General features: G+C 37.7%; 1 protein-coding gene across 5 annotated transcripts in view; it reads left to right on the top strand.

The window, feature by feature from the left end:
- POLA1 (DNA polymerase alpha 1, catalytic subunit) overlaps positions 1-17,219 on the top strand; it is a 316,833-nt gene that overhangs the window by 115,771 nt on the left and 183,843 nt on the right. For all 5 annotated transcript variants that reach the window (XM_036304556.1, XM_036304554.1, XM_036304558.1 and 2 more), the window contains 3 exons: positions 457-589; positions 6,150-6,281; positions 12,222-12,396. In XM_036304556.1, coding sequence (XP_036160449.1) covers positions 457-589; positions 6,150-6,281; positions 12,222-12,396 — 440 coding nt within the window. The remainder of the gene's footprint in view (positions 1-456; positions 590-6,149; positions 6,282-12,221; positions 12,397-17,219) is intronic.

The following is a 17,219-nucleotide window of genomic DNA, read 5'->3' as shown; positions in this document are numbered from 1 at the left end:
AGAGCTGTATATTTCTACTTACTTAGCTAATGATCATCTAAGGCAGAGATGATACCTTGATATCAGAGCTAACATCTTGGTGCTTTATGAGGAAAGTGAAATACTTATCGTCTGACATTTTAACTTATGAGTAGAGTATAACTGCTTTTGAATTTTGTAATTGCTTAAAAATACAATGGAATATATACCCTTCCTGTCTGTACTTTTGTATGATGCATTAGATGCTGCATAAAAAATTATCTGTATGTCTAAGGGCAAACCTGACAGTCCAAGGTTGGTAAACCTTTGGCAGAGTTAATGTTAAAAAACAAGTAGTAATGGCCTTTTAGACTTTAACCCTCATGTTAGCTTTTATTACAGTTCTTGTCCACATGTTAATCTATTGGCATTTATCTTTTTTCACCTTTATTAATGAAGTATGATATTTAAAAAATCAGTCCCTCTCTTTTTTTGCAGCTTTGTCATTGGCCAGATTCTTTCTGATCAAAGCCGGGACACTATAGTGGAAAATATTCAAAAGAGGTTAATAGAAATTGGAGAAGATGTGCTAAATGGCAGTGTCCCAGTGAGCCAGTTTGAAATTAACAAGGTAAATGTAGCATTTATTGCTGAGCCCAGCTGTTGCCACGTGTTTTTCTCCTCCTTCAGATAGTTGAAGAACCACCTCATCCTTGCAATTGAAATAAACTCTAGCTGGTGATGAAAGCTGCTTAACAACTATCTCACAGACTGCGCATTAGCATAAAACTTCCTGTTCCAGCCACTGGTACCTCCATGTCTGCTGCAGGGCCTTCTCTCTTCATTCTTACTTTAATTCATGGAAGCCTTCTTCCTAGACCAGTGGTTCTCGACCTTCCTAATGCCGTGACCTTTCAATACAGTTCCTCATGTTGTGGTGACCCCCAACCATAAAATTATTTTCGTTGCTACTTCATAACTGTAATTTTGCTACTGTTATGAATCGTAATGTAAATATCTGATATGCAGGATGTATTTTCATTGTTACAAATTGAATATAATTAAAGCATAGTGATTAATCACAAAAACAATATGTGATTATATATGTGTTTTCCCATGGTCTTAGGCGACCCCTTTGGGGTCGAACGACCCTTTCACAGGGGTCGCGACCCACAGGTTGAGAACCGCTGTAGAGGTTCTGTAGAGTAATATAGTTGATGTTTCAGGGACTAGAGAGTACTGCCTTCTTCATAGTCCTCCTAAGTTATAGTTGTTTGGGGTCAGGCCTGTCAGCTGAGAGAGAGAGAGCATGTGCGTGCGTTCATGCCTGTAACTTCACAGAAGGTGATCCTTAGAGGTACTGTAATTAAGCAGGTTTTTTAGGACCTAACTATAAGTTACACTTTATGGGCAGTCTTAGTTGTTGAAAATAGGGAATACTTTTTTCTTACCTAGTTTGAAAAAATAAAATCCTCATTTACAAGATGTTAGGTTACTGATTTTTCCCATTCACAAAGAGTAAGTACCTTTACATACTTAGAAGCTAATTTTGTAAATACCATTTTAGCAGTTTTGTGATAAATAGATTTTGTTCTCCAAGCTCATAAAATGTAATTTTAATAAAAGATAATATAATCGTTACATTAAATGGAAATTTTAGAATTAAAACTCAATCATAATTCGCTTATGATAAAAGTAATGCTTGCCCCAATATTTTCAGTACCCACCTGGCTTTGTAAAGTATATGATTGTCTAACCACTATACTGTACACATGTAACTAATACAAAATAATATAGGATATAAACTAACTTAAAAATAAAAAATTGTATTTTAAAAGAGAAATACTATCAAAAGAAAAAAAAGCAATGCTTGCCATTTTTGCAAACATTTTTATGTTGCAGCAATTACAATATTAAAATACTGAAATCTATTTTCACTTAACATAAGCAATTTTTTTTCACATTTTTATATTACCTTAAAAACCATCTTGTATATCAGTGTGTTAATCTTATATTTCACTGATAAAACTTTATTTAAATTTTTTGTTTGATTATTTAAATTATTTATTTTTGCTATTGTAAATAACTATATTAAACATCTTTGTCCATTTAACTTTTTGCTTTCGGATCAGTTACTTTCTTAGTTTAGAATCCTTGAAGTGGAATATTTGAGTCAAAAGATATGAAGATCTGTATGGCTCTTGTCAAATTGCTTTGCGAAAAGGTGATACCAATTGATAATAAGAAAATATGTGCCAATTTCACCACAGATTTGCTTGTATTGGTGATATTTCACTGGCGATGAAATCATTGGTGACATTTAAATAAAACATTGCTACCATAATGGATATGAAACAAAATTTCACTATTGGATTTCATTTACATTTCTTTGATTTCTAGAGAGAATGAATATTTTCTATGTATGTTCTTATGATTTGTATTTAGTCTTAGGTAAGTCACTTGTTCATTACACTTTGACCCGTGATATCTTTAGTCACAAAAGAAGACATTCATTTATACATAAAAATATTGAATTATAAGAGAATGTGTACCTTGGCACTAGCTCTTCACTTTAAGTGATGCAATGGCATGGAACTACTTGTAAAATCTAGAAAATGGTTTCTTTTTAGATTTTGTTTTGTCTCTCAAAAATTTGAATTGAGTAAGAGTTATTACTTCAATCTGCCTCTGATCAATTTTAGCATCTATTCTGCAGACTGTCCTTGACACTGTCTACGTTCTTAGAAGTGTGTGATTCCATGAGTTTGGAAGGCTCAGTCTAAACATGAATACATTATTGGCAAAATAACACTGAGCACATGTCCTCTAGGGTAGTGGGCCCACACCGTCATCTCATATGAATGATGAGACAGTATTACTAGTGTGCAAAGAAACCTGGAGTCATAAACATACTGGCAGTCTTCAAGTTCTCATGAACAGTCTACAGTTTTGTTATTTTAAAGTTTTTATTATTGAAAATTTTTAAATTTGATATAGAAGTAGAGTGGTATCATGAACCCCCATGTACCCATCATTCAGCTTTGATAATTATCAACTTATAGTGATACATTATTATCATTAACTAGATGCCCAGTGCATGAATTCGTGCACCAGTGGGGTCCCTCGGCCTGGTCTGCGGGATCGGGCCAAAACTGGCTCTCTGACATCCCCTGAGGGGTCCCGGATTGCAGGCCAGGCCAAGGGACCCCACTGGTGCATGGTTGGGGCCAGGGAGGGATGCAGGAGGTTGGCCAGCTGGGGATGGACCAAGGGAGGGCTCCAGGGCGTGTCCTGCCTATCTCGCCTAGTCCCAATCGGCTAGATGCCAGCAGCAAGCTAACCTACCGGTCGGAGCATCTGCCCCCTGGTGGTCAGTGCACGTCATAGTGACTGGTCGACAAGTCAACTATCTGCCCCCTGGTGATCAGTGCATGTCATAGTGAGCGGTTGAGCAGCCTTAGCATATCATTAGCGTATTACACTTTGGTTGAATGGACGACCAGACACTTAGCATATTATTAGGCTTTTATTATATAGGATAATAGTACTTAGTGTGAATGGGTCTGTGCATAGTTTTTTTCCTGTGGCAGAACTGAAACTGACTTACTGTCTATATATCCTCCATTTCACTTGGAAGTGAGCTATAAAAGAACTCATTTGCTTATTTAATCATCTATTCATCAAACATGGAGTACTTCTTATGTGCACAGTACTGGATTCTGGGTTATAAAAGTGAATGAGCAAAGAATGGTCTATATTTTCGAGATGTTAATGGTCTCTTGAAGATATTTACTGTCCTCTATTTTTATACTTATTTTTCAAAACACAGTGCAATATACAGAATTGTATATCTGAAACCTATATAATTTTATTAACCAGTGTCACCCCAATAAATTCAATATTCAATAAAAAAGAATTTCTGCAGATATAACTACAATAAATTCTAATGAAAAGACTCTCTATTTAATAATTATTCCTGCAGCGGTTCTCAACCTGTGGGTCACGAACAATGAAAATACATCCTGCATATCAGATATTTACATTACGATTCATAACAGTAGCAAAATTACAGTTTATGAAGTAGCAACGAAAATAATTTTATGGTTGGGGTCACCACAACATGAGGAACTGTATTACAGGGCCGTGGCATTAGGAAGGTTGAGAACCACTGACGGTAAGCTGTTTATATGTCAGAGGTGATTTGTCCTGTTAACATTTGTCTGAATATTGATACTATTTAAAACTTGTGAGCATTTCAGTTTTTACTTTTATCTCTTTGAAAAAGCAGTGGAATAGAAGAGTCTATGTATATGACTGGTTGTGGATGGTCTTATTACAGGATGGATAGATAGATGTAGATATAGATATAGATAATAAAATTTCAATAGCTATAGATGATGCTGGTAGGAGTTGAAAATGGGAGGTTAGCCTAGGGTGGAGGGATAAAGTGGTATTTACCACTATAAAATTTTAGCCCTTGTTGCCACAAACAACTGATTTTCTGAACTACTGTAGTCTTAGCTTAAATATATTTCATAAAATAACACAAAATGTGACAGCTGATTTTTATAGACCTGGCTAATTTGAGCCTAAACCACCAGAAAGCATTTTCCCCCCCCAAAATCAAGGCACCTAAAACTAGCTTGTAAAACCCCCAATAGTCCCAATTTAATAATTGGAAAGTATGTCAGATGAAATTCAGAATTTCTTAACATTGCACTGAAGTATAGTCAATTGGAGAAGATAATGGTTTTCTCAAGTAGAGTTATATTGATTAAGATTTCTAGGCACTATTACCCAACTGAGTCAATCAAGACTTCGCATAATTCAAGTTTGAGGAGATTCAAATACTTGGAGAGTTTCCTAGGCACTCTCCTACACTGAGCGTCTGATTTAGAAAGTGTATATAATGTGGGTATGTGCAGCCGTGTTTGAGGACCTGCTTTATTCTAATCTGTAACAGTTCTCAGATTTCCTAGCCTCAGGACACCTTCACACTCTGAAAATAATTGAGGCCTCTAAGAGCTTTGGTTTATGTGGTTTGTGTTGCTATTTACTGTGCTAGAAATTAAAACTGAGAAATTTTAAGAGCATTTATTAATTTATTTAACAGCAATAAGCCCATCATGGGATTACAAAAATAACATTATAAAATAACTATTTTGAAACAAAAACAAATTAGCCAGAGGAGTGACATCATTTTACAGTTTTGCAGATCTTTTTAATGTCCAGTTTAGGAGAATACATCTGGATTCTCATGTGCTTGCACATCCAATTTGTTGTGATGTGTGGCTTAGGTTGAGTATAGGAAGAAAATCCAGTTTCCACACATATGTTGTTGGAAAAGGGAGATGTATTTCAGTAACTTTTTTCAGATAATTGTGCATATTCTTTTTTGATTCTACACCAAGACTCTCTAAGTAGTGTTTTTTAAAGGTTATTTATAATGCGGAATCTGAAACCATGTCAGTGAACTTTGCATACTCTCTTACATTAAACTCTATTGGTCTGTGTTGTACTTTGATTGGCTATTTTACCCATGCATGACATTATGCTTGAACTTAGTGAATTAATTTAGAGTGAGTGGCATCATTTATCCTGCAAACATTTGGTTGCTACTGTACGTCAGGTATCATTCTGAGCACTGGGAATGCAGCTGTGAGTAAGGCTGGCGTGTTCCTGCTCTCCTGGCGCTTACTTTCTGTTAGAGACTCATCATTCTGCCTTTGTAGAGCTTAAGTTGGCAGTGGGAGTAAATCCAGTGATTTATGGTACCTTTGGGATTTATTTAGGCTAGAAAAGCTTTTGAGAAACATATCCGTAAGTCAGAGTAGCTGTTATCCGTCATCCATCAGTCCTAACTGATCAGTTAATTCAGTGAGAGAATCGCAAACATTAGGAGAAACTCTAAGATTGAATTTATAGTCTTATTTTTTTTATGTGTAAGTATTATGTGTCATAGCCCATAAACTTGTATTTTTTTTTTTTGTCAAGGTTGCATCTGGTTACATTAGTTACTAAATGTAGGAGGATGGAATGTCTAAAGATTCTGTGACAGTGTTTTCTACATATATCTTATGTCATTTCTATGTTTATGTATGATTCTAGCAAAGATGTATTAGTGTATAGCTGTGTGAGAAGGGTTTTATTTTAAAGTTTGGGGCATTTTGTTCCCTCTTTTTCTCTTTTAGGCATTGACAAAGGATCCTCAGGATTACCCTGATAAAAAAAGCCTACCTCACGTACATGTCGCTCTCTGGATAAATTCTCAAGGAGGCAGAAAGGTGAAAGCTGGAGATACTGTGTCGTATGTCATCTGTCAGGTAAAAATATCATAATTAAGACTCATACCACTTATGACACAAAGTAAAATCCAAATGGCCACAATGTCTTATTTTAATAGTCTTTAAGATAATTGATGCTGTCAAGAGATGGTTTAGTCTGATTGGTTTTACAGCATTTAAAAATAGTCAGGATATGGCATATTTTATTAAAATTTTTGCAAAACAAAGACGTGTATTTTGGGTCACTGAAATTATTTTGGTGAGACAGGTATATGACAGTAACTACAGTTAACTTCAGTGAAAATGTATATAGGTTTGGTCATATGTCCAGCAGCAGTCATTTATCATTCCTTTTGCCACAGTTTCCATTATGAATATTGGTAGAATAAGAGAGTAAATGCGTTTTCCCTAGCCTTTGTTCAAAGAATTATTTGAAAGAAATACAAAATGCATGATTATATGGAGAAAGGTGAGATATCCTAAAAATATACCTTATCGAGAAAACACAAATTTACCAGTTTCCAGTTTTTTTTTTCCTTTCTTTTGAGTGGAGGGGGCCTAGAACCCACCTTCTTTCCTTCTCCCTGTTCCACAAGGCAACTCTGAGGAACCTCTAGGCCTTACAGAGCACAGCTTGACACCACTGACTGGTTTCATTTGAGAGTAGCATGCCTCTAACAATTAGGGATGGGGAGAGAGGGTAGGACAGAAGAGCAGTTCTTTTCTTTGAAAACACTTCAGTTGGAACAAAGGAGAGGTCTCGGTCTCATTCCTTCTCTCTGTAAAAAAACAAACAAACAAACAAAAACCAGTCATAGCCTTTATCCAGATTCTTTAAAATGATTATGATCTGGCCTGTCTACCAAAAGGTATAATTCATTTGAATAAGACTGCTGCTTTTAAATTAATTATTGCATTGTGTTGTTACAGTAAGAAGTTTAGATAAACCTTAAACTTCATTGCAATAGCATTGATCTTTGTCGAACTACACTCAATGTGTTTTTAAATCATAGAGTCTTTTCAAAATTTAAAAGTCATTTGCTAATATCTGCTCAGTACTGTAGATGATGTACATAACACATGATTTAACTACATGGACAGGAATCGGCACTTGACTCTGTCTCCCTCCTAGGGTTACCCTTGATTAAGAACTGTTACAGAAAAGCAATTCCTGCAGGAAAATATTTCCATAAATGTCTGACTCGCTCAAGCCCTTAATGTGCTTTGCATATTGCCTCTGACAAATCTCATCTCAAAAAAACAATTTTCATATTATGCAAGTAAAGATTTTGGTAAATAGGCCAGTTTTTTTTATTATTGTCTTCACATACATGGAAAAGCTCTTAGATTATTAATGAGAGGAGCAATATGGCAGCATATAACTTTAAATAGCGTCTAATAATGAAATCCAGCCACAGTTACGTTTTGGCTAAAAGTAGAATGGAGACGTATGGTGGTATGACTGATGTACTAGTATTTAAAAGTCAGAGTTATATTTTTTGATATCTAAATAGTACGTCTTGCTCGGCCGATATGGCTCAGTGGTTGAACACCGAACTATGAACCAAGAAGTCACTGGTTCAATTCCTAGTCAGGGCACATGCCCAGGTTTAATCCCCTATTGGGGGCGTGCAGGAGGCAGCCAATAGATGATGTTTCTCTCTCATCGATGTTTCTATCTCTCTATCCCTCTTCCTTCCTCTCTCTAAAAATCAATTAAAAAAATTTAGCTATTAGGTCTTATGATTTCTTCTTCTCAGGGCTTATTGATACGGAAAAGCTCAAATGCCGATGCTAATGTAGTACAATAAATACAATTTTCTGTCTTTTCAACATTTCCCTTATCCACTGGTACTGGACCTTAACTTGCTTGTTAAAACTACAGTTTATTTTTCTTTTTATTAACTTATTCTTCTCACTGTATCCCAAGAAATGCTCTAGGCCTTTAATTTGCCTTTGTCCCCTAGCAGTGGGACATGCCCATTTTCACCAAAGCTGCCTACCTCTTTTGCTTTTAAGCACTCAAATTATTCTTTCTGTGCTTCACAACACAAACATATTTTTAGACTATGTTTTTGAAAATGTATGATCATACATTTTAAGAGAATTGTTTATTGCTCTAAGCAGAAGTGCCCTCCAAGTATAGCCTATCTCTTAAACAGGTTCTCTTTTGTTTAAAATTTACATTTAGAATACAGTGTTCTACTGATAACTTACTCAGACTATAATTTTAGATGAGTTTAGGGTAATGTTTTTGGTATCTAATTTGTATTGTAGTATGTGGTCTTATAAAACCTACATGAACTATTTGCTGATATCTTAACCCTTTGCGGTCGTATTAAATTTGGACATGGGTGTCGTACTGGTCGGAATTAATTTCCATTGAAAGAGCAGTGATACATAACATGCAAGATTATGAAGGACAAACAAGATTTATTAATTCTTTTTTGGAACTACGTCACTACTAGTAGAATCACTACAAACGTTATCACTTTCTATGTCAGAGTCAGTATTCAAGGTGCCAAAATAAAACTCTTCATCGTTACTTTCAGATTCGCAGTACACTTCTTTCAGTAACTTTCTTTTTGCCATTTTGGAGTATTATTTTGAAATATCTTAACAAGCGAGAATGCCTAATTACAGTTAAACGTAATTTGTAAAGCTTTATTTGAAATTCTGCGAAGTATCTCTCGATTTCTTCACTCTCAAAAGGCGACTGACTCGCCACGGTGTTTTGCATGGCCAGTGTGGAACGACCGCGTTTGTTTATATTGAGTTTCGATATCTCCGATTTGTCGGGGCAATGTTTTGGTTCGTGACAAGGTCGCTTAGACACTTAAGAGCTTTCAGAGAAATTATGAACTGATACATGAATGAATAGAGTTAAGATTCGTACGGTTCCTTGCTGTGGTGGCTGAGAGCAGACATACGACCGGAACGGTAAAAAAGCTTTGGTGGCTGAGAGTAGACAAACGACCGCAAAGGGTTAAATCGGCTTTCACTTATTGCTTAAGTTTTAAATGCTTAATTATTTAACTTCCAGTGGACATCATTTCCATGAGGCATGACTTTAATACTTTTAGGGGCCCACTTGTCATCTGTTTAAAATTTTTTTCCATAGCTTTTTTACTTAAGATGACTACATAGTTTTGAATGAATTGACTGTACCCAGTTGTCTCTGTGAAGCATGTACTTTGTGAAGTTCACAAATGACTACATGGGCACTTCAAGCAAGACCAACATTATTCCTTAATCTGATTTTAAAGGTATATGCTGTATGTTATTGCATATACCATGGGGGTCTTGCTAGGTTTGAGAAGTAGGTCTTATGTCACAGCCTAAATGTTTTTCTAATACAACATAGCAAAACCTGTCACCCATTCTTTTGCATTTAGTTATGTTTAAGCTCAGATTTTTAAAATACAGTAAGAAATGTGTTTGGGTCACTGTTAAAACTAATTTTTTATGTGACTATTTAAAATAAAACCTTTTTCAACTGAGAATATGCTTGGACATTTTCAACTGCTGATGAGAACATCTTCTAATGGTATTTTGGAAAGTAACTCAAGTGCCATTTTTTTTAATACTCACAAGGATATTTTTTTCATTTATTTTTAGAGAGTGGAAGGGAGAGGGAGAGACAGAGAGAAAAACATAGATGTGAGAGAGATACTTTGATTGGTTGCCTCCTACATGTGCCCTGACCAGGGCCAGTGATGGAGACTGCAACTAAGGTATGTACCCTTGACTGGAATCGAGCCCGGGAGTATTCAGTCTATGGGCTGATGCTTTAACTATTGAGCAACCCAGCTAAGGCTCAAGTGCCATTTTTAAAAAAATACATTTGTATTTATTTCTGAGAGGAAGGGAGAGGGAGAGAGAGAAACATCAGTAATGAGAGAGAATCATTGATCGGCTGCCCCCTGCACACCCCCACTAGGGATCAAACCTGCAACCCCTGACCTCCTGGTTCATCTGTCAACGCTCAACCACTGAGACACACCAGCCGGGCTCAAGTGCCGTTTTTTTTAACTTGCCTCTACAAATCTGATTTTAATTAACCACTAAAAATTAGTAAGCTCAACACTATAATCCTAAGACAGACCGTATTTTTTAAAAAAAACTACAATTTTATAAATTGATCAGATTTCATGTGTTTATTAAAAGACAATCTGAATATAGTTGTAGTGCATAAAGAAACTGCCCAGGCATTTTTCATACTCATTTTGTCATTGACTGTCATTTTTAAAAATACATATATTTTATTGATTTTTTACAGAGAGGAAGGGTGAGGGATAGAGAGTTAGAAACATCGATGAGAGAGAAACATCAATCAGCTGCGTCCTGCACACTCCCTACTGGGTATGTGCCTGCAACCAAGGTACATGCCCTTGACCAGAATCGAACCCGGGACCCCTGAGTCTGCAGCCGACGCTCTATCCACTGAGCCAAACCAGTTAGGGCCATTGACTGTCATCTTACTCATCTAACAATTCAAACTTCTAAAAGGACAACAATTAAAGTTGACTAATTTTTTACTGTTACAAACTCCTAAAAATAATTATAAGCAAGTCTTTTAATCTGAGGTTTGCTCCCTTTCCAGATATTTCATTATATCTTAGAATAGGTAGAACCTAGTTGATAAATATCCCAGTTTGTTTCCATCAGGAGCCCAGCCAGAGAAAGAGACCCCCACTTCCAGTCTCTGGTAAAGACAGTTGCGTGGAATGTTGCTTTTGCTTTGGGCTGGGCTCTGAGCTGAGAAGGGACTGATTGTAGCAGGAATAAAAGAATAGGATTCACATTATAATCAGTTTTGCAGAGCAGCTGAGCACTGTGAATAGTTATAATTTACTAGTGTGAATATTAAATTCTGTTGTTGCAGACAAGAGGAAGAGTGGAGTGAGTTCTTGGATGTTGGTCCAGTAAAGTGATGGACTTTTTGATTCACAGATGATGGTGACATCACCACAGGACTGTATATGAGTCAGTTATATAGAATTTCACAACTTCTCTTTATAGAGTAAAGAGAAACTCCTTAAAAGGCTCTCTGACCATCATCCTTGCCTTGAGGAAGAACCATATAAACAGTGCAAAATGGCATGCCCTTTATTCCAGTGGCCAAATAATTTGCTTTAGGCAAATTCCACCAGATACCTCATTAATTTTATTCTTACCTGTTATATCTTGACATAAGTGATGACTCTGTGGGTTTCATTCCCATCTTTTCCCCTTGCTTATTTGATTCTCAATGATATATGCAGTTCTTGTGGACAGTATTACTCCCAGGGCCTTTAAGATGATACCATGACTAGAATGCCTGCTTGAAGAGGTTGCATTAACATAATAAAAGACCACACATGTTTTTTGCCATCACTCCTAAAAGGCCCTCTGACTAGACTAATTGTTAGCAAGTCTTCTCAATGTGTTTCTGTGATGTGGCAGTTGGAATTATTTAATCTAGGCATTTCATTTTGTTGGTTTCATGTTTCAACAAAAAATAGAACACAACACATGCTGGATTTACATTCTTGGGCAGTGGGCGAGATGTTCTCCTTCATCTTCCTACTCTGAGATGCTTATGAAATGTTCACCAATAGGTTAGAAGAACTTCTTGATGTCCTGGGTGGTGTGATTCAGTGGGTTGCACGTCGTCCCATGCACCAAGGAGTTGCCAATTCCATTCCCTGTCAGGGCACATGCCTGAGTTTCAGGCTCCATCCCTGGTAGGGGGGCGTTCAGTAGGCAACCAATCGATGTTTCTCTCATTGATGTATTTTTCTCATTGATTTTTTTTTCTCTCTCCCTCTCCCTTCTTCTCTCTCTGAAAATCAATAAAGAAATATTTTTTTTAAAAAAGGACTTCTTGGTGTTTGTAATTAAATACACAAAATTTGAATTCTTGTTCCTCTTTAGACCAAGCAAGTGTGTGTGGGGTTGAATTTCTTATAACTTTCCTTATACTGTGTCCTCTTACAGGATGGGTCAAACCTCAGTGCGAGTCAGAGGGCCTATGCACCTGAGCAGCTGCAGAAACAAGACAATTTAACCATTGACACCCAATACTACCTGGCCCAGCAGATCCACCCAGTTGTGGCTCGGATCTGTGAGCCGATAGACGGAATTGATGCTGTCCTCATAGCAACATGGCTAGGTAAGTGCCCCAAGTTCACATAGCCCAGCCGTGGGCAAACTACGGCCCGCGGGCCGGATCCGGCCCATTTGAAATGAATAAAACTAAAAAAAAAAAAAAAAAGACCGTACCCTTTTATGTAATGATGCTTACTTTGACTTTATATTAGTTCACACAAACACTCCATCCATGCTTTTGTTCCGGCCCTCCGGTCCAGTTTAAGAACCCATTGTGGCCCTCGAGTCAAAAAGTTTGCCCACCCCTGACATAGCCCCTCACCCAGCAATAGCAACACTCTCCGCCCTCCCTCCTTCAACTGTTGTGTGCCTTTTTATAGGCCCAGTGCTGAGTCAAGCACTTCTTTGTTTAAAATTGGGCATTTATTCTTGTGGTGGTTTGGTTAATGTCTGTCACTGCTCATAGACTACAAACTCCACATAGTAACCACATGCCTGCTCCATAGTTGGCACTCAGTAAATGCTGATGGGAGAGAGAAGGCAATAGAAAGGATGGAGAAGATTTTGGGCACCATTATAAGTCTCTGAGTTAATACTGTTGTAGCTTTTATTAGTGAACTTAAATTACTATGGAGATTGATGGTATCTTGATTGATTGTCTCTAAAGGTGATGCATGGGAGATGCTGCACATAGCCCAGGAGCAGAGGGAGTGCTTAGTGAGTGCTGTTAGCAGCCACATCCCACCCTCCTGCCAGGCTCCTGCATAAATATATCAGACTCTTCCAGTCCTTGAGATTTGCACATAGTTAGTGCTCAGTGTGCATTGTAGACTGAGATTAGACAGATGAATTATCAAGTCACATATTCTCCATCCTGCTCCTGCTGAGTATGTGTCTGAGCTCTTCCCGCAAGTCCCGTTTCCACTATCCCATCAGTATCTGCTCTGGAAGTGGAAGCTCATTTTTGACATTTGCCTAAGCAAAACATAATTAGGAAGATAAAAATTCTGCTACCCGAATCATCATATAATGTATTCTCAAAGTTGAGTTGTATTTGATGATATTTATAAATCCTCAGCTGGGAGGTGGGAGCATGAGTGCACAATATTTTTTAGCTTCCTTTTTTTCTTGCCTCTGTGTTCAGTGCTTACTCTACCGGATGCTGTGATAAGTACTTTGCATATATTTCTCATTTAATTTTTGCAACAGCCTCATGTGCCTACATTGTATTTGTTCCATTTTACAGAGAAGGAAGCCGAAGCTTAGAGGAGTAAGTAACTTGGTCTTGTCACATAGCTGGCAGTGACTGAATTGGGACCCAGCTCTGTATGACTACAAAGCTTGTACTCTTAACCACTTGTGCTAAATTGTACTGCCCCCTCTTAGCTCTGAGAGGTGATGACATATATTTCAATCAGGAGTGGGATAGCATGGATGTGACAGCTCACGAGCTTTATCTTCTCCCTCCTCTCCTCACTGTAAGCCCCACCCCTCCCCACTGGAAACCCCTGAGCAAAACCATTATTTTGTTTAGAGTACACCTCCCAGCTTTCCCATTTGTAAGATCAAGAACCTGATCTAAATGCTAACCATTACCCTTTACTTTTTTGGTTTTGGATTTTCCAGGGCTGAGGAGGGGTAAATGGAACAAGCCCTGCCCCATGAGTGATATTTACCAGATAAGTATGGAGGCTTGTATTGAAGCAAAAGAGCTGTAGAATAAAGAGTGGTGGGGCCTGCCCAGAGGATAGCCTGTTGCCAGCTGAGCTTAAGAGCAAGTGGGGACCAGACTGATTTTGTTGGTTCTGGGGTCATATTTAAGATCTTTGTTTGTTTTGTTAATTCTCACCCGAGTATATTTTTTCCATTGGTTTTTAGGGCGAGTGGAAGGGAGGGAGACGGGGGGGAAAGAGAGAAAGAGAAACATCTGTGTGAGAGCGACACATCCTTTGGTTGCCTCCTGCACGTGCCCCAACTGGGGCCAGATATCAAACCTGCAAACCAGGTGACATGCCCTTGACCGGGAATCAACCTGAGACTTTTCTGTGCATGGTCTGAAGCTCTGACATTGAGCCATGCCTGCCAGGGCTAAAGATGGATTTTATATAAATTAAGCAGTAGGCAGAGCTTGACTTGCTTAAAGCCAGACTTTATCCTAATTACTGGTCATAGGCTGCCTTATGAATCCAGTTTTCACAAATGATTCTGATAGTCCTGGTAGGTCCCATCTTCAGAGGTTTCATGTTATTACTGACAGATCTCAGTCTACGGAGGGAACCATGCTTGTGCATAGTCCATGGTCCTGCCATGTCCCAGTCTCTCCTATCTCATCACCTGCAAGTTCTCAGTGCAGCCCTGACTGTATGGACACTATTCTGGGCAGCTCCTTCTTGGTGCCAGGTCGCCAATTAGAGGTGCCAGAAGGGCCTGTGTCCTCGGCCCTAAGGAATTGACGCTGCCCCCCCCTTATCTTTTTCTCATTTTTATCTTCTGCCACTTGATAGCAGTTTTTATACTGAGGGTGAATGAGGTTGTCATTATTTTGCAGTCCCCTTCCTCTCCTGCTCATCCTCTTCTCCCGCCGCCATCACCAGCGGTATCCATATCTCTATCTACTAGAGTAATAAATCTCATAGTCCTTTATCTCTCCCTGTCTCCTCATAGGAGGTACCACATTAATGGAGTTCAGGACAATATGTGCCAGGCACTATGAAGATCTGTAAAAAGCACTGGAGCTCGCCAGGCATATATTGCATGCATTTGCACCCTGCCCTATTCAGGAGCTGCACTTTGATCTGCATCCTTTATTCCTCTACCCCAAGTGAAAAATTAGGGTGGCTGTCCTTCATTAGGGGATTTGAGGCCCCTGTTATCAGTTCTCACTTAGCCCGTGGTTTTAGAGAGGAGGAGGGTGGAGATGGGGAAGTGGTGGTAAAGTAAGGGGAGTGTTAGGGGGTGCGTAGTTTCTAAGAGGTGCAAGCTGTAGGCATAAAATTACTATAATTTGTTTTTAAAATTCTAAATCTGTTTTCTTTATGTAAAAAAACTGCAGTTAGTGAACTGACACTGTTAAATAAGTTGAAGTGTAAAAATGTATACATAGAATACAAGCCCTCCAACTGCCTAATCACAGACATAAAATAATTCTCTTGCTTTTAATGTAGTTTTTATCTTTGATTAATGAAATGTATTATAGTGTTGAAACTTTACTGAAGTTTGATACTTTGTCCTTTTAGTTGGTACAAAGAAATCAAGAATAATGGCATAATTTCATTTAGGAAAATTATTAAGTTCATGATTTTTTATTTTTAAGATTCTTTTGTGGAGAGCAACTATATTTTTCAACTACCTTTTCCTTTTTCTATTGCTTTTATACTGCTTTCCTTGAAATGAAAGGCAAGCATCAAGTGTTGGTTTTATCCCGTGGATTCCCTTTGGAAATTCTCTATTTCTCCCCATCAAGATACCTCCTGAAGTCTGTCTGGTGGCATGTTGCATGGCCAGGTGTTCTGTATGGGAAGGACATTTTAGTGAAAAGGAGAGAGGGTAGTCTATTAAATGAGTGAATGAATAAGTCTGTTGAATTGAAAGAGAATGATTTATTCTCTCTAATAACTAATGGTCCTTATTATCCCACAGTAAAACGTGTATCATTTTTCTGAAATCCATGCAAGATTATTGCTATTGGGCTTAAATAAAGCAAAATTTTACTCTTTTCCATCTGTGAATAGAAAAAAATATAGTATTATGCTTTTATACAATAGCCCTTTGGGAAACATGGCCACTAAAACTTGGAAGTCTTAGCTTTTGTTCTCCAGACTATAGGTTTTTCTCTCTCTTGTTCTAATGAAAGCTCTTTATATTCTGTGGATGAAATATTCACAGTATGCGCCAACATCCGTATAGTCTTCTGTACCTGGCAAAACAAGCCAGTGATGAGAGTAGTCTTAAAGTTCATTCTTGCCCAGCTGGTGTCACTCAGTGGTTGAGCATAAACCTGTGAGCCAGGAGATCACGGTTTCATTACCCATCAGGGCACATGCCCAGGTTGTGAGCTCAATCCCCAGTAATGGATGTGCAGGAAGCAGCCAATCAATGATTCTCTCTCATCGATGTGTTTTTTGTTTTTTTAAAATATACTTTTATTTATTTGAGAGAGGAAGAGAGAAATTTAAACATCAGTGATGAGAGAAAATCATTGATTGGCTGCCTCCTGCATGCCCCACACTGGGGATGGAGCCCACAACCCGGGCATACAACTTGACCGGGAATCAAACCGTGACCTCCTGGTTCATAGGTTGATGCTCAACCACTGAGCCAAACCAGCCGGGCCTTTGATGTTTCTATCTCTCTTCTTTTCTGAAATCTATAAATATATATATATATACTAGTAGCCTGGTGCATGGATTCATGCACACTGAAAGGAAATTAATTAGAAGGAATATTTTAATATAAATATTCACCCTTTAGAAGTGTCAGAGATGAAAGAAAATTAGTAAAATGTATATGAAAATAATATATAAATTGATTAATAAATAAACAAAAAGAAAAAAGGAAACAAATGTACTACTCTTTGTAATATTTTAAGCAATTAAAAAAATAAATAAAATGAATAAATAAACAATAACAACAAAGTTATAAAAACAACAAAAACATGATATGAAAACAACATTGATAAAAACAATGACTGATAAATTGATTAAACTTATTCTAATATCTCCCTGTATACCACATTAAGAGTAAAAACACTTTCAGAGTGCTTGACTAATTTCCCTTCTGATGAAGTATTTACAACTTTAACTTTAACATCACACGCTCTTTGAACTCGAGAGAAAGCAACATATAACTGACCATGTCCGAAAACGGGTTCAGGTAGAAATATTCCTA

The sequence above is a fragment of the Myotis myotis genome, unplaced genomic scaffold, assembly GCF_014108235.1.
Source record: "Myotis myotis isolate mMyoMyo1 unplaced genomic scaffold, mMyoMyo1.p scaffold_m19_p_4, whole genome shotgun sequence".
In the NCBI taxonomy this organism is placed as follows: domain Eukaryota; kingdom Metazoa; phylum Chordata; class Mammalia; order Chiroptera; family Vespertilionidae; genus Myotis; species Myotis myotis.
Note: the sequence above shows the minus strand (reverse complement) of the source record. Positions and strands in the feature narration are given on the sequence as shown.